Raw genomic sequence first — 26,897 nt, forward strand, 5'->3', positions numbered from 1 at the left:
CACTCGCGATCGCCAAAGATCGCGTCTTCGCCGTCTTCTAAGTCGCGGCGTTCCAACAGCGACTTTGAATGGGAAACCGAAAGATTCTTGGATGGGGAAAAAGTAAGGAAAAAGCAATCTCTCTGAGATTCACTCATTTGCAATTTCTCACCGCTCGCGAAGAATGACTGGAAGATGCTTTTCCTTCCGCGTACGATAAGCGAGCAACAGTTTATGCGCATCGCGCCAGAAGATATACCCGTATTACCATATTAAGACATATATTGATGCTTTTCCTCACAGCATCGCCATCATGGGTGATTTATCGGGAGAAAAAACCAGGGGAATTTCATTGAAAATCACTACAAATCTCTCCCAGTGAATCTTCTTATCTTCTTTCGCAGCAATTGTTGCCCATATAACAGTACTAAGTCTCGTCCGAGCTCTAAACCTTCACGCAAAACCTTCTCTCATCGCACCACAGATGTCTCAGCGAATGCCGTGCGAAAGTGAGTTTTCCCCCGCGATGAAGTCTTGCGAAGAAGTGTGAGTTAAAGTACTTGCAATAAATATTCACGGCTTATCCAATAAAATCTCCACTTGAGCGCTAGACGATTAATTGAGGGCTGTGATTGAAAAGGACACTCCACCCTAGATTTGTATCGCCCGAAAGGAGGACAACGAGTGCATTGTAAATCTGACCCAATTCCATGTGAATCACGCAATGATGGTGAGCAAAATACTCAACAGTCGCGCCACCGTGTCTGGATCAATATGAAAAGGAAGAGAAAACGCGGTGAATTTAGGGATAGAAAATAAAATGTCACGTTTAATCAATAACTTATGTTTTTGACCTTTTCCAAACTTTGGCCAATAATCCGCTTGCAGCAATTTTTGTCAGACAAATTTTGGCATGACTTGCAAAGTTAATCGCATTTCAGTTGATTGCCGAAAACAAGAAGATATCAGATGTCGTATTATTTTATTAATCTTGACAATAAATTTTAAACATTGCATACAATGTATGAAAACATCAAGGGGGAGATAATACAGTCAGAAGAAGGACTTAAGAAGTGAAAGTGTTTAAAAACTTACAGTATTCCTTTCCTGAGTGAGACAAATTATCCCAATTTCCTTTGATTTCCTCAGATTTTCACGCAGAATCAATCACAAAAACATTTTTCTAGGTTATGTAACGAATCAAAGACAGATTTAACGAATAATTCGCATTCAAGTCAGAGAAATCGTTAGCAATGGAAAGAATTAAGCACTTACACTAATAAATAGTGCTTTTCTGAACTTTTCATGCCAATAAACACTGAAAATTGTATCGAACTGGAACATAACCTCAAAAATAGTCATTTAGACTTAGAAAATATTCATTTCGAAGACTTTTTAAACAATTTTGACACATAATCAGCAATTTTGAGTTCATTAAAACTCATAATCAGATCATTTTCTGATCAAGAAAACTTCTAAACAGAGTTTTTGAAGATCTCTTAGCGATATTTTGAGGTTATGGTTGGAAAACATGTTCAAAAATGCATTTTTAATCAATTCTTATAGAAATATCAGATGGAAACTTAAGAAATTCATGACAATTTGGAAATTTGGGAGTGTTTGGAAGTTGCCTCAAGGTTTAAGACATATTATCTCCTCCTTAGAAAACATATTGGCAGAATTGAGTGGAAAATTTGATTAAAGCTAAATTTATGGGGGTTTTTTTATGAAAATTCTTTATAGTTTATGTAATTATTATATCAGTTCATTTGCGCCTTTCTGCTTGACACTCATCAAATTGAATGAGCAAGAAGCATGAATTTTGTAAGATAAATGACGCTTTGAACATCTCAGAGCGCATTACTATCTCCAATTATTGCGATCGACCCCTTGATTTCCCTCACGGCGCATTACAGATTAAGAAATTGAGTGAATTAGCCTTTTTTTCGACTGCCAAAGAAGCCAAGTGGAGGAGAAATGTATAGTAAATCGTTGTGTGGGCTTCACGAGATGGTGACTTTAAAAGGCAATGTACTGGGCTGAATTCTCAACGTGATGCGGAAAGGAAATGTTGTCTCGTGAATATGATTATGAGCGCACGTCTATTTCCATGTCCAGAGAACGCCTCCTCATCAGGCAAAAAACGTTGAGAGAGAAAATCTCAGGCAGAATTTCTCACCTTCACACGAAATGAAAAACACTTTGCGCGCTACACAAAGTTTCGAGGCATTCATGGCAAATTGACGAGCGATCGTAAAAGAAAAATGCTAATGTCCACCCACGATTCACACAATTGGGATCAGTGAGAATGTGTGATTAAGTTTCTTTTATTTATTTACAACATGCCGATTCACTGTGAGACAATTTCAGCACTGTAATTCGCGTATTTTGAGAGAGAAACAGAAACATCGAGACAAGCAGAATTACTCATCATCATATGCAATGAGGAGCAAACAAGACATTGAGGGTCTTCTGCTCGGCAAATAAGTCAGAAAAAAAGTGACGACATTCATCTCTTCTCAGATCAATGCGAGGTAGAACTCAATAACACGAGTTTGATGTTCATGAGCTTACATAATAAGTGTTTGCCAGCACAACAATCATAAATACTCTTGTCAATTTGCAAAGGCATCCATCGGACATGCTAAAAGCCGACTCGCACTGAGTTGCGCACTTAATCTATGCATGATCTCTGGGTCGATTTTGCTCGAAATGCGCGACAAATTCTCCATGCTAATTCAGCTTCTATAATCCACAATTGGCACATAATCCAGAATGTTCGATGAATTGTATCATATTCTCATCTGCGCTGAAACATCGCCAAGTGCTTCCACACTTCCGGAAATTCATCATCTTGGATTCTGTTCTTGAAGCCCACACGCATTGAATCACTTTAGAATTAATTTTAATCTTGTCATGATCTTGGAAAAGTGCCAGGCTTTTTTAGGCCAAAAACATTCAAAGTCTCGCCTAATACTTGTTGACTGTTTTTATTCGCATCGTTAAAAATGCGTCCAGAAGTTGTTTCACCTCAAATTGATGGCGTGGAATTTGCAGAGACATGAATCAATTTTGAATGTTCGCATATTTAGCGTGTGAAATTCATTTTATGCTTCATTAAACCCGTTTTTAATTCCTCTCCGTAAACTCATAAAGATATATTCGAAATTACTGCCAAGGGAAAAGTCACTAGACGATTTTTAGGGAATTTTAATGGTGTTATTGGAATTTTAAAATGATTGATTTTTACTTTATAAATAATAATAATGAAAAAATGATTATTTGTCTAGTAAAATAGCAAAATCATTAAAAATTGAATATTTTCAACAAAATTTCTAAATAAATCAAATTTATAGTAAAATATATTACGAATAATTAAGTATATTTAAAATTTGTTTATTTTCTTCACTTCAAAAGAGTTACAAAATTTTCCACTAGCTGGATTCGAACTCCTAAAAGTAGAAATAAAAGATCAACGCTTAAAAAATACTAATATTTAAATATTTGAAAAAATCAAAAAGAATGCATTGAATAATCACAAAGTTTCTGATCTTTCCCCTTGATTATTGCCAAACTCTGGCGTGCATTAGACGATATATCTTGAGATATATTCATACCTCTCTGAAGACGAATTGCACATGGCCAGAACGCCTTCCCAGAATGACATGTGGAAGCAATTAAGAATGTTCTATTCGCGGGAGTGAAAAGCACCGCGATGGCGTCACTTTGGTGAGAAAGCGCACCAGCTGAGGCTCATCTTTGGAACACCACGGCAGTGACTAACATTCCCGAACTTTCACGTGCAGCTCGGCGGAATCGCAATAATAGATCAGAAATCAAGGGGGAGATAATACAGTCAGAAGTGGTGTACAACTCAGCAGAAGTACTTGAGAAGTAGAAGTGTTCAAAAACTCGCAATAATCCATTTCTGAGTGCTTTTTACTGACTAAATATGCCAAATCTTTAGATTTTCTTTGATTTTCACGCAGAATCAATAAGAAAAAACCTTTTTTCTAGGTTATGTAACAAATCAAGAAAAGATTTATTGAATAAATTCGCATTCTAGCACATCAATTCATATACCGAAGTCTTAAATATCACCATTCATAGGCAGATTTTGCATTTGACTGCAATAAAAATTGATATTCTGAATCTTTGAAAATAACCTCAAAAACAGTCATTTGAACTTAGAAAATGTTTATTTAGATAACTTTCTGGGTAATTTTGACACTGAATCACCAATTTTGAGTTCATTGCCAAATCTAGAAAGCTTTCGAATGGAGTTTCTGAAGATTTCTTTGGATTTAAGGCATATTATCTCCCCCTTGTCAGAAATAGACAATCGCGATGGCGGAGATGGTTCTCGATCGCGATCACTCGATGCATCTCGCGGCTGAGAGTGGGCGGCAGCGGCGGCAGTGTGGTGGTGAGCATGACGTCACGTCGCGCATGTCTCACAGCGCATTACCTCATCGGCGGCGGACGAAGTTAGTGGTCGCGGACGCGAAAACAGTGTGCCGAGGCGTTCGTTTGTCGGCGCGCCGAGTGTGCGATTTGTTTGGTGTGCGTGGCAGAGTGTTGCGGTGTGTTGGTGTGTTCTTGCGGCCCCTTCGCCTTAATAAATTCCTCACGATCGGCAAACTCAAATGCTATTTAAATAAAGTCACAGTCCGAGCGATTCAGTCAAGTATACACCATCGTGGAGTAAACAAGTGCTTTATTGCGATAAAGAAAATTTTACGGTTCTCAGTTCTCACTGGTGAAGAAAATTCTCTCAGCATCGAGACAAGTGTCTTTAGAAGTGTGATTAGGCAGAGAGAAAGAGTACAAAGAGTTTTGATCAAATTTCTGTTCAGTGCACAAGAAATTGAAAGCAGAAGAAGAAATGGCCGAGAGCAACAAAGTCAACATCCCAATCAAATTGGGCGATTTTAGTGTCATCGATACCGAATTTGCCTCCATTCGTGAGCGTTTCGATGCCGAAATGCGCAAAATGGAAGATGAAATGGCCAAATTCAGATCCGAATTAATGAACCGCGAAGCCAATTTCTTCGAGACCACATCAAGGTGAGAGAGCGAAAGTAGGCATTTATGTTATTCTACTCATCCGTAAATGACGAAATGTGCTGCCGGGGAATATTTATAGTCATACACCGTGTCTTGGTGTTGGTCTCGAGAGAGCTCAAGAGGCTTTTTGGGGTGGTCGGACGAAAGGGAGAGTGAAAAGGAGAGGAGAAAATCAATTCTAGCCGGAAGTGGTACACCATTGGTATTTTCACCAGTTGCCACGAGGGAAAAATCGCATGAAAATTCACACCAATTTACGCACGCATGGAAATTCGGGGAAAAACTGTTCGTCTCAAGGACCGACCATCAATTAAAGGGCGAATCAGTGTGATTTCGGAGGCCTTGTTGAAGTTAATAAGGCTTTTAGGGCTGTAAAATGCCAGGAAGACTTTCTTAGAACCTCTTCCAGTTCAGTGCACAGAATAACCGGAAGGAAATATCCGTCTGTACTTTCCCAATTCCACACACTCAGGCCATCTGTGCATGGCGGAAGTGTCTGTTGCTGACATATTTCTCCCACTAAATTGCTCCGGACAGTGTAAATGCCGCCACTTGGGTGTCAAGATCGTGGGCAAAGTATGGCGTTTTTCTCAAAGTGATTGGCCCCTTTGACTTTGAACACTTCACGCGCGGATTTACCGCCAACTCGCGACAAAATCGACGCTTTTTCTCAATGAGCAATCATCTCTCGTGGCACTGAACACTGGCGAGAGAGACTCTCGTCTGCTTGGGCTGCCACATTCATTCGCCTTATAAGGAGTGCGTTTCTTTTGCAGCCACGCAAGAGACTCAATTAAAATCACTGTATTCTCCACCATCATGAATATCATTTCGTCATACGAATAACCGTGACTGGAATTCGAGGAAGGTCTCTCTCTTCCTTCCCATGCACAAATACGGTGTGCGAATTGTCAAGTGCACAATCTTGAGGAGGATTGTTAGATTTGGCCGCCGGTGACCAGAAATAACCTCTGAGATATGACTTCGCAAGCAGCACAGCACCCAAATTAATTGAATATTGCCCATTTTGTGCGCGTAATTGGAGCGATGATGCGATATCTGCCTCTTTTTTTTTGCTCCTCATCCATTAACATATTGTTATATAAAGGCGGACTCTATATAACTAAATTTCTGAGGTACATAGCGTACAGCATAAACTCCAATGTGGCGCTATTTTCGTTGATGATTGAATTTTCAGGCACGACAAAACGGTTGCCCAGTACAATAGTTGCTATTTCCAACTCACTGTCCAATGCAAATAAATTTAACATTGAAATATTTGCTCTCTCGTGTTCTAATGACGGATGAGAAGAAAACACAATCTCACAAAACAGGCTCAACACTTTTTCCCATTCGGATTTTGCCATTGTAGCATTTCCAAAATGAAATCGAATCTATTTTCAGTTCTATTTTCACTCAGATGAAGCAATAAATTTTGCAGAAGAGTGTCTAGAATGTACAAATTTCCTCTTTCGCCGCGTCATTCTGGGTCTCACTGAAACGCGCGATTTCCAAAAAGACATGAGGAAGACACAGTCAAATATTGGAGCTGAAATTGAGGCAAATATATGTCTGTTTCTTTCAGACACACATATTGTTTAGCTTGTGAGTTCGATGACTCCTCCAAATGTGCACACGAAAGTTCATCCCGGCATTTCGTGTTATGTTAAATAACATGTTACTATGTCGAGGTGGAGTAAATCGATAGAGAATTATATTGTTTCACCAGAATATCAAGTCAAATTTGCCTGACATTTCTAGAATTTGAAATTATTCGACTGATTCCACATTAATTCCCAAATTTTAATGGAATCTCTTAAGTTTCCATTCGTTTTTTCGATAAGAATCGATTTAAAACCGCTGTTTTTGGACATCTTTACCGGCCAAAATTTACCAATGAAGTAAAAATTACTGATTCTCAATCAAAATTGCCCAGAAAGTTGTTTAAATGAACATTTTCTAAGTTCAAATGATTATTTTTGAGGTTATGTTCAATCTTAGCACAATTTGCAGTGTTTCTAGGCATCAAAGGATCAGAAAAGCACTGTTAATTGTTTGTCGATTTTAGCATATGAATTTATGTGCTACAATGCGAATTATTCACTAAATCTATCCTTAATTTGTTACATAACCTAGAAAAATAATTATTTCGTTTTTTTCTGCGTGAAAATCGAAGGAAATTTGAAGAATCTCTATTATTTGTCAGTAAAAACAGGATTCAGGAAAGGAATATTGTAGGTTTTACAACACTTTCACTTCTGAAGTATTTTTACACCCCTTCTGACTATATTATCTCCCCCTTGACACGTCACAATTGTATGGATTCGCGAATATTTTGGGCTCAAGAATATAATTAGCAAGATAGTTTATATGAAGAGAAAAGAAATGCATAAATAATCTCCGTGTATTTAGATTTAAATATAGCGCTGAATATTTGAAGTAGAACTAATATTTAAAAGCGAAACTATAAACTAATGCCTTATTGAATTCGCATGCCTCTAACGGATGACATTTCTAACTCTACTCTTGCTCTTCGCAAATAACCAAACAGCTCGACTACGAAAAAGACCACAACCACCAGGTACATACCACAATAGTCAGTGTTGTACTTAGAGGACTAGTTTTATATGCATGCACAACAATGCACCATTGTTTGTTTACAAGAATAAATAACCATTCCGGTGTGATGTGATGTTTGATTGCATGAATTGAATATTTTAATGTCGAAAATCATGATTTTCTTGATCTTGAGCTGTAAATCATATCATTTTTCTCCATCTGTCTTACAATTATCTTGCGTTATTTAATGAAATTACACATGACAAAGTGTGATTTTCCTCTGGAACTCATCACGCAATTTGAGGTGTGATTTAATTGACTTTAATAAGTCCACAATTTGTTCACTTGAACGCCTCTCAATTGTATTTTCAAGCGTCTGCCAAGACAGAACAATTCACCCGTGGATGAAGAATGCAGATTGAGTTAAAGAAACATTTTCCTCTTGGATAATTTTATGGGATTTATATATGAAATTAGTCACGAAGACTTTGTGCGCAAAGTTATGTGTTTGCGCTTCTGCAATATGTATTTTTATCATGAGAATGAAGTGCAAGAATTTGTGAGATACAAACGCATTACATAAAGTTGGATGATTATATTTTGTCTCCACTTTGAGAGAGAGAAAATTTATCTATTGTAATCATTTTGTTTAACACGAGATGTGATGCCAAAAATAACACTCATATATTTTATATGGTGATTTTGTGTTAACTTTCGCTGGATTAGCAAGAAATATTATTTTGCATGCAAAGCACTAAATAGCGTGAAGGTTTTGTTTATGATTCTGATGAATGTTCTGGAGTTCTTCAGGCCGATCTGTGATGGATTTTCTTGTGACAAGTTCGACAAATCTTGAGGTGTTTGAAGAGAGTTGGAAAGAATGTGCTAGAAATATTATTTTCAGCTGTGTTACTATTTATGTTGGCCACTGACAAATTCACAATCACGCTGCGTGTTCTTTATTTTCGCTCATCTCGTGCCCACACACACCTCATGATGAGCCTTCTGAACCCCAGAAAATGTCTCAATTCTTGTCGTCTTTCAGAGGATTCCTCGCACACATGAAATATGTGCTAAGTGACTCACAGTCGCAGTGGCACATCTCCTGAGACAAGCACACAGGAGTCCTTGTTGATTGTCTGTGAGTGTTACTCATCGCCATCATCAGCATTTTTCCTATTGAGACACACTTATGAGTCATTCAATATTTTTATTGCGCCGCGCGCGCGTGTGGAATGAGTTTTCTAGAATATCCCTCTCCTGCTGTTGATGAAAAACATCACTCTGCGTGTGTGTGTGTGAAGTGTTAATTCCCACGAGGAAAATTTGCGCATCGCCATAAATGCCTTGCTAATCCCTCTTCCTTTCCTCCATTGCAGTTCCACAACCACTCAGAGCAACGCAGGAAACACTGCTCTCTCTCAGAGGCCGAAGCAGAATTACGTGAGCGACATAAATTCACCACTAATTCAGGTAAATATCTCACAAGAGAAGCCATAAAGATGGTATAATAGCGTTGGAATCTCAAGGAGAACATTATCCTTAATCATTTCTATAAATACCAAATGGTGTTGTTGATCCCATGGGGAAAATTTGGGGAATATGAAGATGAATTACAACTATTTGCAATGATTGAAAGATATTATTTTGGCAAGGAATTTCACACCAATTCTCCGTATCAAGAACACCACCTGGAAATTCTGATAAAGCCAATCATTGCTGATCATAAATCTTCTGTTCGTCCTTGCAGGAGGATGGCGATAACAAGGTGCTTAAGCTGCGATTCGATGTGAGTCAGTACACACCTGAGGAGATTGTCGTGAAGACGATTGACAACAAATTGCTGGTGCACGCGAAGCACGAGGAGAAGTCCGACACAAAGAGCGTCTATCGTGAGTACAACCGCGAGTTCCTGCTGCCCAAGGGCGTCGCGCCGGAGTCCATCAGGTCGTCCCTCAGCAAAGACGGCGTCCTCACCGTGGACGCGCCGCTGCCGCCGTCCCTGACCGCCGCCGAGACCCTCATCCCCATCGCACACCACTAAGCCCAGCCCCGCTGCCGCTGAAGATACTCATGACCGCTCTCCCACTCCCCGGAGCCTATTTAATTAATGAACAGAACCATCAATTTACTCCTCATGTCGAGTCTCTAAATTCTATTAATGTGTAATCTTGTATGATGATAAAGAAGAGAATATTTTTTAAATTAGCTTCACAAACACTTGTCTTTTTCTCAAATCATCACACCTTATCACCCTTGTTTGCCGGAGATACGAAGAGCGTCTTTTCTTCGTGCCGCACTTGGATGGACAAATGGGATAAAACCGTGGTTTATGCTGGCAATTTCGAAACACCTTTGAGTTCGGGAAGGTAAGAAAAATGCATTTTTTCTTCAACAACTAATGACTTCGTGCTTCTTTTCGCAATTATACTTTTACGACTGGCGCATAAAGAATTATACAATTATTGATAAGCGCTGCCCTTGCGGTGAATTCATACGAAATTTTATTACACCTCAAGTTACTATTGATTAAACGGCATGATTATTTTAAAAAGTGACTCATTGAAAACATGACAGAAGCTTAATTTTATCAATCTTTGCATTAAGTCAGTAATTTTTGAACGGTAGAGTAGAAGAAAAACCGTCTTATTATTTTATATTAAACCTAAGATATGTAATTTATGTATTTCTCTCAATGCAAACGTTAAATACAGTTCTGCAAAGTGAAACAGAAGTTCTTGGCTTTCAATTATTCTTGGGCATTTGATAAATAAGACGACTTTGCATTAAAAAGGGGGAAAATACGGGGCAAAAAGCGGCGAAATGTAGCCTTAATGCATTGAATTTCCTATATGATATTTTGTTAAGCCAGACTGGGCAGAATTAGCGAGAAAATGCACTTTCGGGCTGTAATTTTTCTCAGTGTATGATGAGGCGGATTGAAAAGGGGGAAAAGGCAAATATCTCGACTCGGAGATCTCGGAGAGAAAAGTGGTGTATGGCGGAAATGTGCCCCGTGAAATTCTCTACATCTTCAAGGATATCGCGAATTTTTGCCACTCGCAGGGTGTTTTATGTGATTTTTTAAACACCCAAAAAGGACACTTTTCTGTGCATCTTTGGGAGTTGGGGTCATTTTGACCCTTTGGAGTATTTTTGGCGATCTTGACATGTTCCAGGAAGTTGTAGCCAATGAAACCACCTTTCCAAATCTGTGCCACTTTTAACGATCGGATGAGGACTTTGGGAGATTTTGGCCTTTCAGAGAAGAGCAAGAACCACTGCTGGACTGTGTTATTATTTTTAAAACAATCTGTACTAAATTCATGGTGTCTTGAATAAAATCCAGACATCAACCGCAGAATCGAAAGTTGCGATATCTTTGAGCGAAGAGCCAAATCCACATATTAAATTATTATTATACAGAAAATCGTTATAACATCCCAAGATTTCTTCAAGTAATTAGACATAACAAGAAATAATTATCGCCCTTTAGGTGTTTCACGACTCATTAACTTCTAAAGTTTACTTATTATCGCTCCATTATTATTTATTATTTAATTTGCACGCTCTGTGTCAGTGGACAAATAGAAAAATACTAACATCTCGATTCAATATGAGCATATTAAGACGTGTTGGAATTCTTTTGAGTGTGTTGAAATTTTTTGGCCCTGTTTTTGCATCTCTCACTGAACATTTGAGCAGCCAAAATAGAAGACAGACACTTTAGGTTTATACATTCACCCAATACAATTAGCAGGTCACGTATATTTTCGATTTGAACTTTCACTTTTGCATCAACAAAAATCGCTTGTTCATTTAATATTGACTAAATTGTTGCGTTAGCTCGAGCCTTTATTTTTTTTTTGCTCACTCGCATCACCAAAATAGCCACTGGAGTGGACATTAGGCCTAAAAGCAGTGCAAAATAATTGTGTTATTAGAAAATAAGTCACACAAGCCAGCCATTGGAGTAATTTTAGGGTTTGCCAAGCATTGGGAAATTTTCTTTTATGCGGAGAAAACAATCTGCCGATTTTTTTTGGATAAGGGCCGAAGTGTCGAAACTGTAGTTAATTGCTCTGAGAAGTTTTTTTTTGAAGACAGATAAAATCCTCAGAACAATAAAGAATGCAATGCACTTTGTTTTCTTGGCAAAGGAAAATAAATATGCTGCATATTTTAATAGCCAATAGTATGTTTTTCCGTCGTTCTTTGCATATAAATCATGAGAAATGGAAGTGAAATAAAATGCAATGAACTCTCTATTGTATAAAGCGATTTGTTAGACACAGCCGCAGACAATATATGCTTGTCCGAAGGTGAGAATAGCGACTATGAATTTTTGCGTTGTCTTGAAAAAGTTGGATGATCTCAAAATTAATCATTTGACCATCTTCATTTGGAAGCCGAATGCCTTGCTTAAAGCTCCCACGTGCGATGTGAAAAATGTGTACTTCAGGATGCTTCTCAAGTGTCATCATGCTTAGAAGTTGAGGAGTTTTTGAGAGAGATAAAAACAGCGTGTAAAAAATCTCTTTCGCGATGGAAGAATCCGTAGAAAGGCCACATAATCGATTGTCAAATTGAGAGGTGAGACAGCAAAAAAAATTCTAATGAATGACTCCATCTGGCAAATTCTTCTAAATATGCTTATTTATTTAAGCATGATTAAAATATGGCGAAAAAAAACAGTCACATAATATTCTTAACCTTGTTTTGACAGAGAAATAAGAAATGAGCATTTAATTCAGCTGCATTAAATTAAGAATGTGATGAGTTTGCTTTGTCACATTCAGGAAAACTTCTTCAGCTGTTTGGGAGTTAATAAATTCACTCACAAATGCTTTTTTCCCCAATGCCGATGAGTTTCACAAATCAATTAGAATATTTATAAGACACTTTTCGTTGCAATTGTGCATATCATTTAGTCAAGCCTTTCTGCACATTTGGCTTAGAACGAGTTTTTTTTCTCCTTTGCTGTGCTGTTCTAAGATACGTAAAAAGCTTTTTTTGTACATGAACAGTAATACATGCTCAAAAACCTGTTCTCCTCTCAATTAATAATATCTCTTGAGTCCATAGAAAAAAGTCTTACCATTTCTTTTCGTCTAGCGTCGCAATTCTTTGGCCCAATTGGCGATCGATGGCCATGTTGGGGGGACATTGTTGTGCGGACGTCTCAAGTCGCAGATGCACTTGTTCTCATCACTCCGTGGCTGATTGACACTTCGCATTTGCCAGTGTCTCGTCGTCTCCTGCTGAACGCAGACCCAAACTTTGGAGGCACGACGCCACCATTCGAGCAGTACGTCACCAACAGCTGTGGAGGAACACACTTTGGAGTACAAGCCACGGATAGTGCGGCAATTTAAATCAGTTAAAGGGGAAAACTCCGCCAAGTGAGACTCGAACGTGTGAATGTGCGTCTCAGTGGAACGATATCGTGTGCCGATATTAAGACAAAAATCCAGTGGCTTTTTTTTCACATGAAAGACATTTCACTCAGTTCCGCATATGACTTGATTATCTCTTAATTGCAGCCTCACCGTTTTAACACTCTATTATTTCACCCATTTTTTTTATTATTTCGTCGCAAATCGGACATTAAACACACATTTTGTGCTCAGTGGAAAATAAAGCGTCAAAGTGTATTTGTGTTTGCTCTGAAGACTCTGAAGCTGTAACGATTGTTAGACGAGATTCAGCGTCTCTCGATCGGTGAGAAGTCCAGTGAGATTCGCAGCTGAAGTTAGTAAGTACAATGTAGTGATTGTGATAATATTCATTAAGAGAATTGTGCTCGGTAATTAACTCCCAAGTTGTCTCCAGAATTGGACAGAATGACAATTGGAATTTGCTGTGAGGAATAATATTCAACACAAAATATAATATTCTACCCGAAACGAAGACCCTTCCCAATTACATATTCAATATTCAAAAATCATCTTCCTTTTATCGTTTTAATTATTCAAGAGGGGCAAAAGTCAATATTTGAGGAAGTTTGACAAGAGAATCCGTAAAATCAGTAATTTTCTAACAATTCACTGCGAAAGAACGGCGTTTTTGTGTCGTGTAAAGAATTGCGGCGTAATCAGCAGAATTATTCCGTATTGTGAACGAAATTGGGTGACCTCAAAAATTTACACTGCGTTTTTCCAGCTCACATAGAGAGAGAAAGTGAAATTTAAATTTGCTTCAATATCCAACAAAGAATTCGGTAAATAATTATGGCACAAAATAGAGTTGAAATGCTGATAGATAAGAGATTTTTCTTCAAGCTACAATTATGTTAGTGAATCATCTTGAAGTCAATCCTGAAACTGTGAAGATATTGAGTTAAAAATTGTGTGCATAATTAATCCCACAATTTCTTATCTATGCATTTTTAATAGAGATTGATTTCGAATTTGCATGCGAAAGAGAATTTCAGCTGATGAATTTGCAATACTTTGACGAGTAGGATTTTCTTTGCATTCTTCCTCACAGAGAATTGCACAAAAAGAATGTGAAATCGCGGTACTTTTCTTTATGCTAACCGCGTGTTATGAAAAATTCAAGTTCTTGACTCTTTTAAGCAAATCATTAAGTCATAACTTGAATAGTGAATAGAGGTTTTCTTTATACATCTATCATTTCTCTTTCATTTCACACATTCACTCGGCGAAGACCTCCACTATTCCAGCGGATAAATTGAGAAAAAGAAGCTGAGATTTCACTCGAGAAGACCACAAAGAAGGCAGAGTTATGAGCTCAACGTATGTTCAGATCGATGAGCCGGCGCTTTTCGGCGAGGTTCCATCGAATCGTCCCAACACCCAATCTTCTCTGTCCACCATTAACAGTCTCGCGAACGACATTGAGTCCGCTCTTGTGACCGAGATGAACAACACGAACCTCAGTGGCAATGGAATCCATCTCAATGGGCATCATCCAGAGAAGCCCGCGGTGATTGAAATCAACGAGGACAAAGGTGAGTTTGAGTCCTTTAAGCAACGTCGTTTTGTCAAATATTGCGTCTCAAATACAATTGACAGTCAAATCGTCCACGAAATATGTTGTTTCCTTATTAATTGATGTGATGGACAAAAAAATACTGCACAAAAACACCTCTAATGGCGAATTAATAGTGTTTTGTGAAGTACAAAAAATCTATGAAACAAGTTTTTGGGTGCGTGAAAAGAAGTGTCCAATAAAAGAGCGCTTTATATCTTGACATTCACTGTAAAAGACTTGAATGACCCTCTTTTCTGACACAACTTAGGCGTGCGTGTAGTTTGTGCAGTGATTAGGTTCCTAAATGCCCCTAATTAAACCTGTTCTCAAGACGAAAACAGACGTCTTGAGATAATGCTGAGAATGCGATTATTTTAAACCGTGAAAAGTGTTTCAAATTGAAAAAGATCACGTCCAAGGGGCGGATATTATGGTCGGAAGTGATGTACAACTCTTGTATTTGCATTGCAAAAGCTTCAGTTTCAACAAATTGAGCCACTTCTTAATTAATTTTGCTTAAAAAAATCAATTTTATTGCTTTTTTTTAGGTTATGTGATCCTCAAAATCATCAAATTTATGTTTAAAATGTAAAGATTGATCTTTTTCATGGCAGATTTGAGCATTTTTAATCGAAAAAACTTCATATTAATTGTGAAAAAGTTTGAAAGTCAATCATAACCTCAAAAAATCTAACTTCAGTCTAGAAAAACGTTTCTTTGTTTAGTTATTTCCGTGGTTTTTGCTTTAAAGTGGCAAGAAGATTAAGATTAGTCTGAAGAGGAGCTTTTAAGCCGGATTCATAACCTCACAATTTGGTCAGAATTTCTTAAAGCATTTTCTGAAGGCAAAACTTCGATTAGATTGTGATAAAAGTCAGAATTGAGTGTAAGAAACAGTCGAAAGAGTCTAAAAAGCGAAGAAAAGTTCCTTTCAAATCGTGTTGAAGATTTTGCACAGAAACTATGGAAGTGATGTACAAATTTAAGACATATTATCTCCCCCTTGAGCGGATCTTTTTCGCCCAGTGAATATTTCCACACGCATTTTCTTTATTGGGAAGTTCGAGGCGTTCTTACAGTGTGAAATTTTTTAGAAAAAAAAGTTATTTATTAATTTATTTGGCAATAAATTGATTTATGTGATCTTGACGTGAGAGTCAGAGTTGATTCTTACGTAAAGCCAAAGTTCTGAGAGCGAATTCCTTTCAGTGGCTTATTAAAGATGTTTAATGCAAACACGTTTCTCTCGAATATATTTTTTAAAAATATTATTTCGGCCTTATTTTAACGATTTAAGATCATGACCTTTGCTTTACTACGTTTGTGTGGATTTCGTGATTGCGCTTTCGATTAATTTTTCGTGGGTAATAATATTAATCGATGGTTATCGAGGTAAATATTGTTATGACATCCAAATATAGTGACAAAATGCGCGAGGACATTTCCCGTTCCTTATCACATGACCAATCAAATTGGAATAGTTTTTCCGTCAGCTCATTTCATACGTGGATGCTTTTGAGGGGTTTAAAAAAGACACACATTTTTCTCAGAAAGCTCCAAGGCATGAAGTAATGATAAGTATCACTTCTTTGTCGCAATCACTTCGTGCAAAAAAAAACCGTGTGCAACAACAAGAAGTATGTGCAAACAAACGATGAATTTCTATAAATATACAAAATAAATTCCCTGGGCTTTCCTTTATCATGGAAAAGTGAGATTTTTCCAACATTGAAATGTAAATAAACAACGCTGGGCGGAGGGAGAGAAGGAGGGGGGGGGGGAAGTGTATGTAAATCTTACGTAAATTGGCCGCTGTAATTCATACTACAGTCGCACATTGGAGTGTTATTATACCCCTTGAGCACAATAGTAATCTATTCAGAGACCCCCGTTCGTGTCCAGTTCTCTTTGTCGAGTCATTCGCTCGCACACAGCTGAGCATCTCTGTGATAAGGAGAGTCTCTTTAATATACTTTGTAATTCCATGTACAGACTTTAGACAGTGCGATAAAGCCATGTACACCATATGATCCGCGATTGTTTCAATTGGAAGCGGACAGGAAGGCAGTTGCGTCCGCGGAGTTGAAAGTAAAAGTCGTAATTGAGTGCTCATCGACGGTGCGTTTGTGTGACCAAAAACACCCAACATCTCTCCCAACATATAAGCATAGCTCTTGAGAGGCTGTGATCGCGCGGATTATCACATATTACATAGTGTTGCAGGCATTGCCTTCACCTTGAACTTCGTCAGTGTCGACGAAGTGCAATAAAATCGTGCATAAAGCGCATTTTGTGAGATTTTCGTGAAGGTGAACCAGTCGGTATTCGGGTAAAAATGTATGTAATTTCTAAATGATCACTCTGTCTTTGTCTCTCTCGAGCGTCAATCTGAAGAACTCAAAATTCTCCTCAGACTTTGTGTGTTAATTTCATCGTAAAAAAAACCGCAACGACAATATTTGGATGATCGAATTGAATTCATAGCATTTCCTGCGTAAAAGCGTTAATTGTTGTTAGAGTCTTGACGTTTTTCTGCAATTCATGGGAAGTAATTAAAAGCACGAGCAACTATTTAGTGAGAAACAATTTTAAGAAGGATTTAAAGTGAAAGAATCCTTGAAGAATCAACCATTAGAGTACGACATAATCTAAGAACGACAATTGAATCATTTTCAGTACATAAACACGTGAATAGTGGAATATGGAAAGTTTTCTCATTTTACTTTGATTAAACATGGATGAGCTCGACCTTGTGAAACACGTCTTTGATTCTCAGTAATTACAGCAAATTTTGTCTTTAAAAATACTCTCATCATCGCTTATTTATAGTGCAGTTGTTGTATATCGATGCTTATGTAATATTGCTCGATCATTACGCATTCTGATGCTGAAATGGAAAACCAAACTGGTTGGTAATGAAAATAATACTCGAATCTGCACCGCCAAGTCAATTCAAGTCAGTTTGAGAGTGAGAATAAAGTTGTTCTGGGTTAGTATCACACGGATTTTTATGGTGTTTCGCTGCAGAGCGAATTGCATTGCTCAAATCACTTAAATACACCAAGCAACTAAGGTAAATTCAGCTTTTCTTAGGCTTGATAACACTCGAGATGTGATAAACTTGTGTATCTGCGTTCCAAAAGGTCAATTCGCGCTCTTGATAAATGAATAATGCTGGCAATGTTTGTGTCCATTGAATTTCTTGGGCTTGTGATAACGCCTTCCCTCGAGTGCACATACTTATTATTTAAAGTGAGACACCGAACGGATGAACGATGCATATTTAATAAAACCCTGCGAGGCACAAAACTCTCAACAGCTGTTGGTTCACATTATTTCAGAAGACTTATTTAAAATTAATAGTTTCACACTGCTTTTTTCGCGAAATGTAGGTCAACACGGTCATCACCTGATGACATTCTAGTTAGAAGTTTCGTGTATGTACTTTGAACTGAGTGAAACATCACGCCTTACCATCAATTACAATCGTTTTACTGCTTTATACTTCTATCTAAACACTTTTAGAGAGCTTCCTATCAATTAAAGTCTTAATTATTGTCATAAACATTTGGAAATCGTATTCAAAGAACCGGAAGAGTGTAAATAACAGTGTAATCTAATTTTACACGTCCTCAGTTTGATGTAAATCTCTCTTGTACATTAAATAGACCCTTAAATCTCTGCGATAATTGTTTAATTAGCAGAGATTTCGTTACTTTCTTCTGCATTTTGAAATCTTTGAAACACTCATTCAAACCCACACGCCCTCTGCTGGGCTTTTCGCGGTGACTGCGCAGCGCCACTGCTGTCATGTAGACAATCTCTGAAGCTAGTATTATTTTGTATTGAAAGTTGAGTGAGAATCGCTCTCTTATTTTGTGCACAAATTGCCGAGTTTCATCAAGTAATTCACGCCAGAACATTGAGAGATGGGTCGAGGTGAGTGTGAGGAGTGATATTGCGTTGAAATCCGGGAGAATTAGCAGTGATTTGCAGGAAATAGTGAGATGCGAAGGAGAGAGAGATGTTTAATGTCCGAGGCAATGACCCTCTCTGTTGTTACTTTCCCAACCAGTTTCTTCCGCAGCTAATTTGCCCATTTTCTCCTCTTGCAGACATGTTTCCCAGCGAAAAGAAGATGTCCACATATGACGATGTAAGTTGCAATTGAGCCAACACCCACACGCGATGCGGTGGAATTGCCAAAAGTGGTGTTTTGAGACTTTCCGTGCGTTCCGGATGATTCTCCAGGACGGATTGTTGAGGGGCTTTTATGTAAGCGCCTCCGATCCGATGCAATCGTCTCCAATGCACGGAGAAAAGTCGGTCGCATGGCAGAAATTTCACTTTTAACACTCACACAGGCGATGATGTCTGCAAGTGAAATGTGCCTCTTGCCGAACATCAACTTGGCAATTTCTCCGCCAATTCACTTTTTTTCCTCTTCTTCTTCATCACTCACAATTCGCATTTCCTCTTCACTCGCGCGCGCTTCCTTTGCAGGTCATGCAGAAGGCTCACGCTGCCTTTGCCAGCGGCAAGACGCGGGATGTGGAATTCAGGTACATTTAGCTCATTGGCAAACTTCTCTGAGAATCGCTAACGCTCTCTTTCTCTCTCTCTCTCTCTGGATTGTCGTCACGATGACTGAATAATTGATGGTGGGCAACGAACAAAAAAAAACACAGGGAGAAGCAGTTGAAGCAACTGATGAGACTCTATGAGGAGAATCAGACGGAGATGGAAGCTGCGCTGGCGGCAGATTTGCGGCGACACAAGCAAGAGTCGAACATTCTGGAGATTGAGTTCCTGAAGAATGACCTCAAGAATACGCTGATGAACTTGAGGGACTGGACGAAGCCAGTGAAGGTGCGAAAAGATTAACAACTTTCGCGCAAATGAGCGTTGAAAATTGCAAACTGTTCTCGCCTTTTCAGCCGGAGAAGACGTTCGTGAACATGCTGGACGGCGTGTACATTCACAAGGAGCCATTCGGAGTGGTGCTGGTGATGGGCGCCTGGAACTATCCGCTGCAGCTGACGCTGCTGCCCGTGGCCGCGGCCATCTCGGCGGGCAATTGTGTGGTGATCAAGCCCAGTGAAGTGTCGCCCAACTGTGCCAAGTTCATCGCTGACAAAGTGCCGCGCTATCTCGACACGGAGTGCTATCCCGTGATCCTGGGCGGCGTGCCGGAGACAACGGAGCTGCTGAAGCAGAAGTTCGACTACATCTTCTACACTGGCTCCACGCGTGTGGGACAGATTGTGCACGCGGCGGCCAACAAGCATCTCACGCCGGTGACGCTGGAGTTGGGCGGCAAGAGTCCCTGCTATCTGGACAACTCCTGCAACATCGCCTACGCCACGCGGCGCATCCTGTGGGGCAAGTTGATCAATGCCGGCCAGACGTGCATCGCGCCTGACTACTTGCTGTGCAACAAGGAGGTGCAGGGCAAGTTCCTGGAGGAGGCGCGCAAGGTGCTGCAGGAGTGGTATGGCAAGAATGCCAAGGAGAGTCCGGACTTGTGCAGGATTGTCAATGGGCGGAACTATCAGCGCCTGGTGGCGCTGCTGAAGTCGGGAAATGTGGCGCTGGGCGGAAAGACAGACGCCGATGAGCGCTTCATTGAGCCGACAATCTTGATTGATGTCCAAGCGACAGATCCGATCATGCAGGAGGAGATCTTCGGACCCATTCTGCCCATTGTCAATGTGGAGAACGCTTACGATGCTATCAAGTTCATCAATGCCAGGTAACCTTGGTTCCTCACAATCTTTATTTCTTGTGTGTGTTTCTTAAGAGAAATTCTCCATCTCATTTAGGAGTTAAAGACATAGTTTTTTTGCCTCATTTTTCGTCTTGTTCCAGAGATTTCTCTGGAACGGACAAAGTTGTTTTTTTGTGTGTTTGCAAAATTCTCATAATAATTTGTGATTTTTATTTCTCTTTTATGCGTTATTTTGATTTGTCGATGTTAAAAAAAAATGCCACACCACTTTCATCAATCCATAAATCAATGCATCACATTCTCATTATCGTGTGCCTGTGGATTGTGGGCCAAAAAAAAACACCCATTTAATGTGCGATCGCAAAAACCCTCTTAAAAACCACATGAAAAGACCGCTCGCACTCGTAATGTACATTTTCACGACGGACAATGCAATTCAGGATTTGTTCACACGGAGTACACAATCCGGAAGTATGTGCATTAACGACACGATAATGCAGTATGCAAGTAAGAAGACATTCCTCCATGATATATTGGCAATATTATACTATTTATCTGGGTTTCTATTGGCAAGATCTGCATTTTCTTATACTCTCTATACGGAAAACAGTGTGAAATACGAAAGTAAAAACTGGGTTAAATTCTTCCATATTGTTTCGGGTGACGGCGAAACTCTTTCTCTGCAAAATTCTCTTAAAGCGATTACAGACTTGCTGATGATCCACGGGAGGATAAGCGAGAGCGACTGACAGTTCGCTTAGCCAGAAAACGCGAATAATCCCTCGATATATCGAAGGTTCAGCCGATTTTTCAGGGGTTCCCGACGGCAGCGCGCTCGGCCGGAAATGCGCCGAAGCATTGTACGACGCAGGAAAGACAAAATGGCGAATCTCTTGCGAATGATTTCCTGGATTATTAAAATCATTAAATTCTTCTGAAAATCATCCATTTTCGCTATTTTAACGTAAAATTTCACGCTTTTGAAGTATGCAAATCAACTGACAGCTGAACACACTAAACACAGTGTCGCTAGTGGCGACAAAGAAGAATAATCTCTGAGTGTCTTTAGCGCCAGTTCAGCCACGAATGGTTGATCCATATTTTGAGTGTGTAAAGCTGCAGATCAACCACGAATTATCGCTGATCTGATCTTTACACCCTCCAAGCTCATCCACGGAAGATTGATCCGAGTTCGCGCCGATTCGAGGATAATCGGCTGGTCTGTAATCGCTCTTACACCTAATGCATCTTCTTCTCATCTGTCCTCTCGATCTGGTATCTGATTGGTGGTGGTTGTCAGTAGTTTGATTTTGTGCTTCCTTATCTTCTCCCATGATAACACAATTATAGCGCATTTACAGGTTGCAAAGAAAAGAAAAAGTAGGCGTAAGTTATGTACATAATTCCTTACTTTATCTCTCTTTTTCTCCGCATCTCTTTGGTGTATTTTGCTTGGTTGGATTAAGGGATAAGCCTCTAGCGTTGTACATCCTGTCAGAAAACAAAGGAGACGTCAAGCTATTTACTAAAAATACCTCAAGTGGTAGCGTCTGTGTCAATGATACAATAATGCAAATTGCAGGTGGGAATTCTTCAATGACTTTATATTTATACTTTTTCTTGTGATTGGCTAACACAGTCTGCAAATTTGTCTGGTATGCCTGGTGAATGTCTTGCAAATATTGTGCTTTATAAGTCCAATGCACTTGTGAAAATATTATTCAACTGATAGCTGTAATTAATTGCCATGATCGTAAAGATTAAGTAAATATCGACGGGTTCCTCGATTACGTCTTATAGTTGACGTTTTATGTATTTAAAAAAATACTGAGTTTTCTTTATAAAAACTCCGATTTTTGACCGTTTTCGCTACAATTTTCATTCTGATCGCTGTTGAAAGATATTTAATAATGAAATTGAAGGAGAAATATTAAATCTACTGGATATTTAATATCGTTTTTTGCAATTAGCTCAGAAATTCATACAAATGAATATTTTTCTTGAGCTTTTTTAGTTGTTTTGCATCCTTAAATTCGCTTTAAAACCTTTACAAAAATGAACATTTTAAGTTGAACGTATTTTTGTACGGATAATAATTCTAATTTCTGAATAAAATCAATGAAATTACATGAAAAATCAGTCGAATGAAGTCACATAATCAATCTTTGCAGAAGAAATCTCATCATTGCAGTTGTAAATCTTATAAATTATAGTCAAAAAGTGCAGGAAAAATGTGAAAAGTGACTTTTTCACGAACTTTTTAGAAGAAAATCTAACAAAACCCAACTTTTTGTACTAAATATCGTGATTTTGTCTATCAATTCTACATATTTTCGTTAATATTTCAATAACTAACCAATGAAATTAATTGAAAGTTATAGAAAATCATTGAAATTGAGTTTAAGTGATAAATTAGTCTAATTTCGAAGCAATTTCAAATTGCTCAACTGAAGAATGATGATTAAGAGTTTTGCTAATTATCGAGGCATCCGTCGATATAATAATTTGTCTTCAATTGCTTCGCTATGTTGTCTTTATGTAACTTCTTCATGCATAAGTGGAGTTGCTAATATCTCAGCTGCACGTGTCAGTGAAGAGCGATATTAGCAACTTGTTGATAATATCTCAAAAGTTGACTAAAAACAATCAGGAAGACAACATAAAATTCTTTCATCAAAAAAATGAAGATATTTTCACGAGTTCACTGAAGAAATATTGGTGTTAAATGTACAAAAAAAAGTGTAAATATTGGCATCAGTTGAGTGCAGGCAAAAATCAAAGCGTCGCGCTTGTCAATCACCATCAAAATCCTCAAAATCATTCGTAAAATCACACGCGGAATTGGACTGAAGTTGTGAATGTTGATTTGCCATATTCAATTAGGGCGAAACCTCTGGTTCTGTACGTCTTCACGTGCAAAAGCAGTGTGCAAGCACTGTTTGCCAAGTGCACCTCAAGCGGTGGCTTTTGTGCCAACGACACTGTCACTCACTATGCAGGTATAAATACACAAATTGATAAAAAGGCTGAAGAGATATTTTTTTTACCAATCAATTCTTGTTTCAAAATTTCTTGTTTTGCTTTTGTGAATGTTGCTTGCTGGTTTTTTTTTGGGATTAGTTTTTGAATGAATTTGAATGATTTATGGAAGTTGAATAGTTTTGTATTTTTGACCTTGTTCAAGGCTGTGAAAAACATGAATTTGAACATTTCTTAGTGATGAAATTTGCATGCTTTTGTAGCTCTTTTAGTCTTGATTTCCTTCTTCTGATGATTCTTAACATAATTGTCGTCTTTCCTGTGCAGTTGAAAGTTTGCCGTTTGGAGGAATTGGGCTGAGCGGAATGGGCTTTTATCATGGAAAATACTCCTTCGATACATTCTCACATCAGAAATCGTGTCTGGTGAAGAACTTCAATCCGATTGGCGAGAAATTGGCGTCGTAAGAATTGCTTTTTATCCACACAAAATGACTTTTTGAATTAATTGCTGTCTTGATTGCTTTCAGTGGAAGATATCCGCCATATTCGGAGAGCAAGATGAATTTCCTGGCTTCACTGATGCGCAAACGACGAGGATTGTCCACAAAGTACTTGTCACACTTGTTCGCTTTCGGACTGGGAGTGGCCGTTGTCCTGATAACCAATGCCCTGACGAAGGTAAATTAACTTTGAAAGGTGGAGAGAGGAAAAGCTGTGGAGCGAATTCAAGATGGTTTTTAACATTGTTCCTTGCAGAGACCGCACAACTAAAATGTATCTCTCCTTAATCCGTGTCTTTACAATGTTTGTGTAACAAAAAAAAGCCAAGATTGTTTAAGTATGTACGGAATAGGGTGGTTTTTGCTATGGTCAATTGGACACAGAGTATAATTTGGGCGATGGTGTTTTTACGCATGCAAAGCTTCAAAGGTTTTTCATCAATCTTTTTCATTATATTTATGGAATAAAAGGTTTTTTTAGTAATCACAATTACGTGTACATGTTCCTCAGCGTCTTATCACTCTCATCAGCAGTGGGTTGTGCTTGGAAAAGGTCAAATTATTGGCAGGATTTCATGATAATTGATCGATTTCTTCATTTTTCACACAGTCTCTTAAATTAAGAGAGTGCCTTTTTGGGGGGAAATTGCTGCTTTTACTGTGAAAATAGTGAGAAATATTAGCAAAAACTACATTTTTATATGAAATAGCGAATATTTATGTTAGTTTGAACCACAATTTTGGTTTTTCTCTTGATCTTATTTGTTTTTTTGCCGTTTTTTGCGTGACTTTGAGATGATTTCAGACACGTTTTTGTTCCGTAAACAATTAATTCTTTTTCTCTTATTTCAGGATGGTGAGCAATAAAAGACAACTGGATTTATCTTTCTTTACGTATCTACACCAATAAATGTGATGTTTTTACTACAATAATTATGCAACAACAAAAGATTCACAAGGGTGAATATTTCTGAGAGAAAAATTCATTTTCCACTGATAAATCGCGCAATAAAATAAATACGCTTCTCGTTCACAAGAAGCACGAAAAAAGGACGAATTTAGGAGGGGTTTTGTGCCTTATTGCGATTTGATTGTAAAAAATTTACAGCCAGTGATTGTTATTGAGCAAAAATACGATAATAAGAAGTTGAAAGACGCCCTGAATGGGTCACCCTGTTGATGCAGGTGCAAATGTTGTGTAATCTTTTATACATTGATGGATTATTGTTCTTGTTTCTTTGCGCTTTATGTAGGCTAATGTGGTATTTTGTGTAAAAGAGTACTTTGTAATTTCGTAAGAAGATATTGCAAAATAAATGAAATATTTCTGTAGAAATTGTATTTACTCTCAATTGAACAGTTTAGCAAATCTTCCGCGGTACGAAATTGAGAACAGTTTTGCTGACAGCTGTCAAATTGATTGTTCGATTCGCTGCCAAGTTCAGTGTGTACGTGAGGAAGTGAATTTGTGGTAAATCTCCTGGCATTTTCGCATTTTCTCTGTGAGATACCATGTCCGACCAGGAGGAACTGATATCCCACTTCAAGGATGTGACTGGGGTGTCGGAGGAGCAGGCTCGCTTCCATCTGGAGGCCGCCAATTGGACGCTACAGGTAATTATCCTGGGATTGAGGTTAAATCAGGCTGATTGTGCAATTTTGTGTGCATTTTCACGGAATTCCTTTGTTTTCCCCACCAGATCGCCCTCACCAGCTACTACGAGGGTGATCACGACAATGCGGGTGAGGCTGGCGATGCTGTCCAGGTGATACAGGACAGTGATGATGAGAATGAAGCGGCTGGAGGAGCGTCAAGTCAACAGCCGGACTCGAATCTGAAGAAAGACAAGAAGCCCAAGAAGAAGCCCTCATCAAAGTGAGTTGCTGGCGCTCAGTTATGTTCCTGGGGTGGATTTTGATAGGGTTTTTCTCTGCTTTTTTCCAGCATAATGACGCTGAGGTCGATGTCCTCTTCGGACGAGGACGACGAGCAGGGCCAGGCGTTCTACGCTGGCGGATCAGATCGCTCGGGACAGCAGGTTCTGGGGCCCCCGAAGCGCAATCCCATCAAGGACTACGTCTCAGAGGTGTTCCGGTCGGCCCAGGAGAGCGGCGCCGAAGTCGTGGATCCGCAGACGTCGCAGTCGAGCGGTCCGGAGATGTTTTCCGGCACGGGCTATCGCCTGGGCATGACAAATGACGATCACACAGCTCTGCCCACGGGACGACCCAGTCGCCCGCAGAACATTGAGCCGCTGGTGCTGAAGCTCTGGCGCGAGGGCTTCTCCATCAACGACGGCGAGTTGCGACTGTACGAGGATCCCGCCAACAAGGAGTTCATGAACAGCATGACGCGCGGCGAGATCCCCAACGAGCTGAAGAAGCTGGGCGGCACGACGGTGCACGTGAATCTCGAGGATCACCGCCACGAGGAGTTCAAGAAGCCGAAGAAGCGCGTGACCGTGTTCAGCGGTCAGGGACACACGCTGGGCAGTCCGGCGCCCAACATGGCCGAGACGTCGATGGACTCCGCCAGCTCCACGAGCGGCCCCAGCAACGAGGCGTCGCAGGAGGAGAACGAGAGACGGTGAGAGTTGCTCAAAGGGATGCTGACACGTTCTGCTCCTAACCCTGGGATTCTCTTTGCAGTGCGACTGAGGACTTGAACGTGGACGCCAGTCAGCCGACGACGATGATCCAGGTGCGCCTCGCTGACGGCACGCGTCTGGCCACGAGGTTCAATCACAGCAACACCGTCGGCGACATCAGGCGCTACATCATCGCCGCCCGGCCGCAGTACGCGCACCAGGAGTTCTCGCTGCTCACGACATTCCCCAGCAAGGAGTTGAGCGACTCCGGCGCCACCATCGAAGGCGCCGGACTCCTGAGCGCGGCCATTCTGCAGCGTCTCAAGTGAATTCTCGGGGGCTTTTGGATTTTTGATTTTGCGCGATCGCATATTGTAATTCAGTGAGAGATATAAATACAAAAAAAAGAGGAACAACTTAAAGGATAATCACACTCGCTATATATCGTCTAAGTTAAATACTAGATTCGCTGCTTATGAGTCTAAAGTTGCGCGCTAGA

General features: G+C 39.5%; 3 protein-coding genes across 9 annotated transcripts in view; all 3 read left to right on the forward strand.

Moving 5' to 3' along the window:
* The first annotated feature begins 4,573 nt into the window (after positions 1–4,573).
* Positions 4,574–9,825, forward strand: LOC132259928 (heat shock protein beta-1). 2 transcript variants are annotated; one of them, XM_059757754.1, is made up of 4 exons: positions 4,574–5,046; positions 7,598–7,627; positions 8,985–9,078; positions 9,356–9,825. In XM_059757754.1, exons 1-4 carry the CDS (start codon positions 4,865–4,867, stop codon positions 9,647–9,649), a joined length of 600 nt encoding a protein of 199 aa, XP_059613737.1. In that variant the 5' UTR covers positions 4,574–4,864; the 3' UTR covers positions 9,650–9,825. The 2 variants fall into 2 exon arrangements, with proteins under 2 accessions (XP_059613737.1, XP_059613739.1); XM_059757756.1 differs by lacking the exon at positions 7,598–7,627 and having other exon boundaries at positions 4,589–5,046.
* A 2,884-nt stretch (positions 9,826–12,709) lies between these two features.
* The window catches only part of LOC132260574 (aldehyde dehydrogenase, dimeric NADP-preferring), a 136,070-nt gene continuing 121,882 nt past the window's right edge, over positions 12,710–26,897 (forward strand). Inside the window, exons 1-10 of one of the 6 annotated variants that reach the window (XM_059758789.1) lie at positions 12,710–13,360; positions 14,275–14,578; positions 18,717–18,757; positions 19,105–19,163; positions 19,290–19,470; positions 19,539–20,353; positions 23,213–23,328; positions 23,636–23,771; positions 23,838–23,988; positions 24,663–25,138. In XM_059758789.1, coding sequence (XP_059614772.1) covers positions 14,353–14,578; positions 18,717–18,757; positions 19,105–19,163; positions 19,290–19,470; positions 19,539–20,353; positions 23,213–23,328; positions 23,636–23,771; positions 23,838–23,988; positions 24,663–24,677 — 1,740 coding nt within the window. In that variant the 5' untranslated portion in view covers positions 12,710–13,360; positions 14,275–14,352 and the 3' untranslated portion in view covers positions 24,678–25,138. The other 5 variants (XM_059758788.1, XM_059758786.1, XM_059758787.1 and 2 more) reach the window with 5 other exon arrangements.
* Positions 25,243–26,886, forward strand: LOC132259353 (NSFL1 cofactor p47). Its single transcript, XM_059756947.1, has 4 exons — positions 25,243–25,424; positions 25,511–25,686; positions 25,756–26,397; positions 26,460–26,886. The coding sequence occupies exons 1-4, from the start codon at positions 25,323–25,325 to the stop codon at positions 26,725–26,727; spliced, it is 1,188 nt and encodes a 395-aa protein (XP_059612930.1). The 5' UTR covers positions 25,243–25,322; the 3' UTR covers positions 26,728–26,886.

The sequence above is a fragment of the Phlebotomus argentipes genome, unplaced genomic scaffold (assembly GCF_947086385.1).
Source record: "Phlebotomus argentipes unplaced genomic scaffold, Phlebotomus argentipes genome assembly scaffold_18, whole genome shotgun sequence".
Classification (NCBI taxonomy): Eukaryota; Metazoa; Arthropoda; class Insecta; order Diptera; family Psychodidae; genus Phlebotomus; species Phlebotomus argentipes.

What these genes read in the sequence shown, in the direction of transcription:
- LOC132259928 (XM_059757754.1), top strand. Translation starts at nt 4,865, where the DNA reads ATGGCCGAGAGCAACAAAGTCAACATCCCAATCAAATTGGGCGATTTT. An exon ending in TTCTTCGAGACCACATCAAG is followed by an intron (nt 5,047 to 7,597) that starts GTGAGAGAGCGA and finishes ATAACCAAACAG; the next exon opens with CTCGACTACGAAAAAGACCA. An exon ending in AAAAAGACCACAACCACCAG is followed by an intron (nt 7,628 to 8,984) that starts GTACATACCACA and finishes CCTCCATTGCAG; the next exon opens with TTCCACAACCACTCAGAGCA.
- LOC132259353 (XM_059756947.1), top strand. Translation starts at nt 25,323, where the DNA reads ATGTCCGACCAGGAGGAACTGATATCCCACTTCAAGGATGTGACTGGG. An exon ending in CCGCCAATTGGACGCTACAG is followed by an intron (nt 25,425 to 25,510) that starts GTAATTATCCTG and finishes TTTCCCCACCAG; the next exon opens with ATCGCCCTCACCAGCTACTA. An exon ending in CAGGAGGAGAACGAGAGACG is followed by an intron (nt 26,398 to 26,459) that starts GTGAGAGTTGCT and finishes TTCTCTTTGCAG; the next exon opens with TGCGACTGAGGACTTGAACG.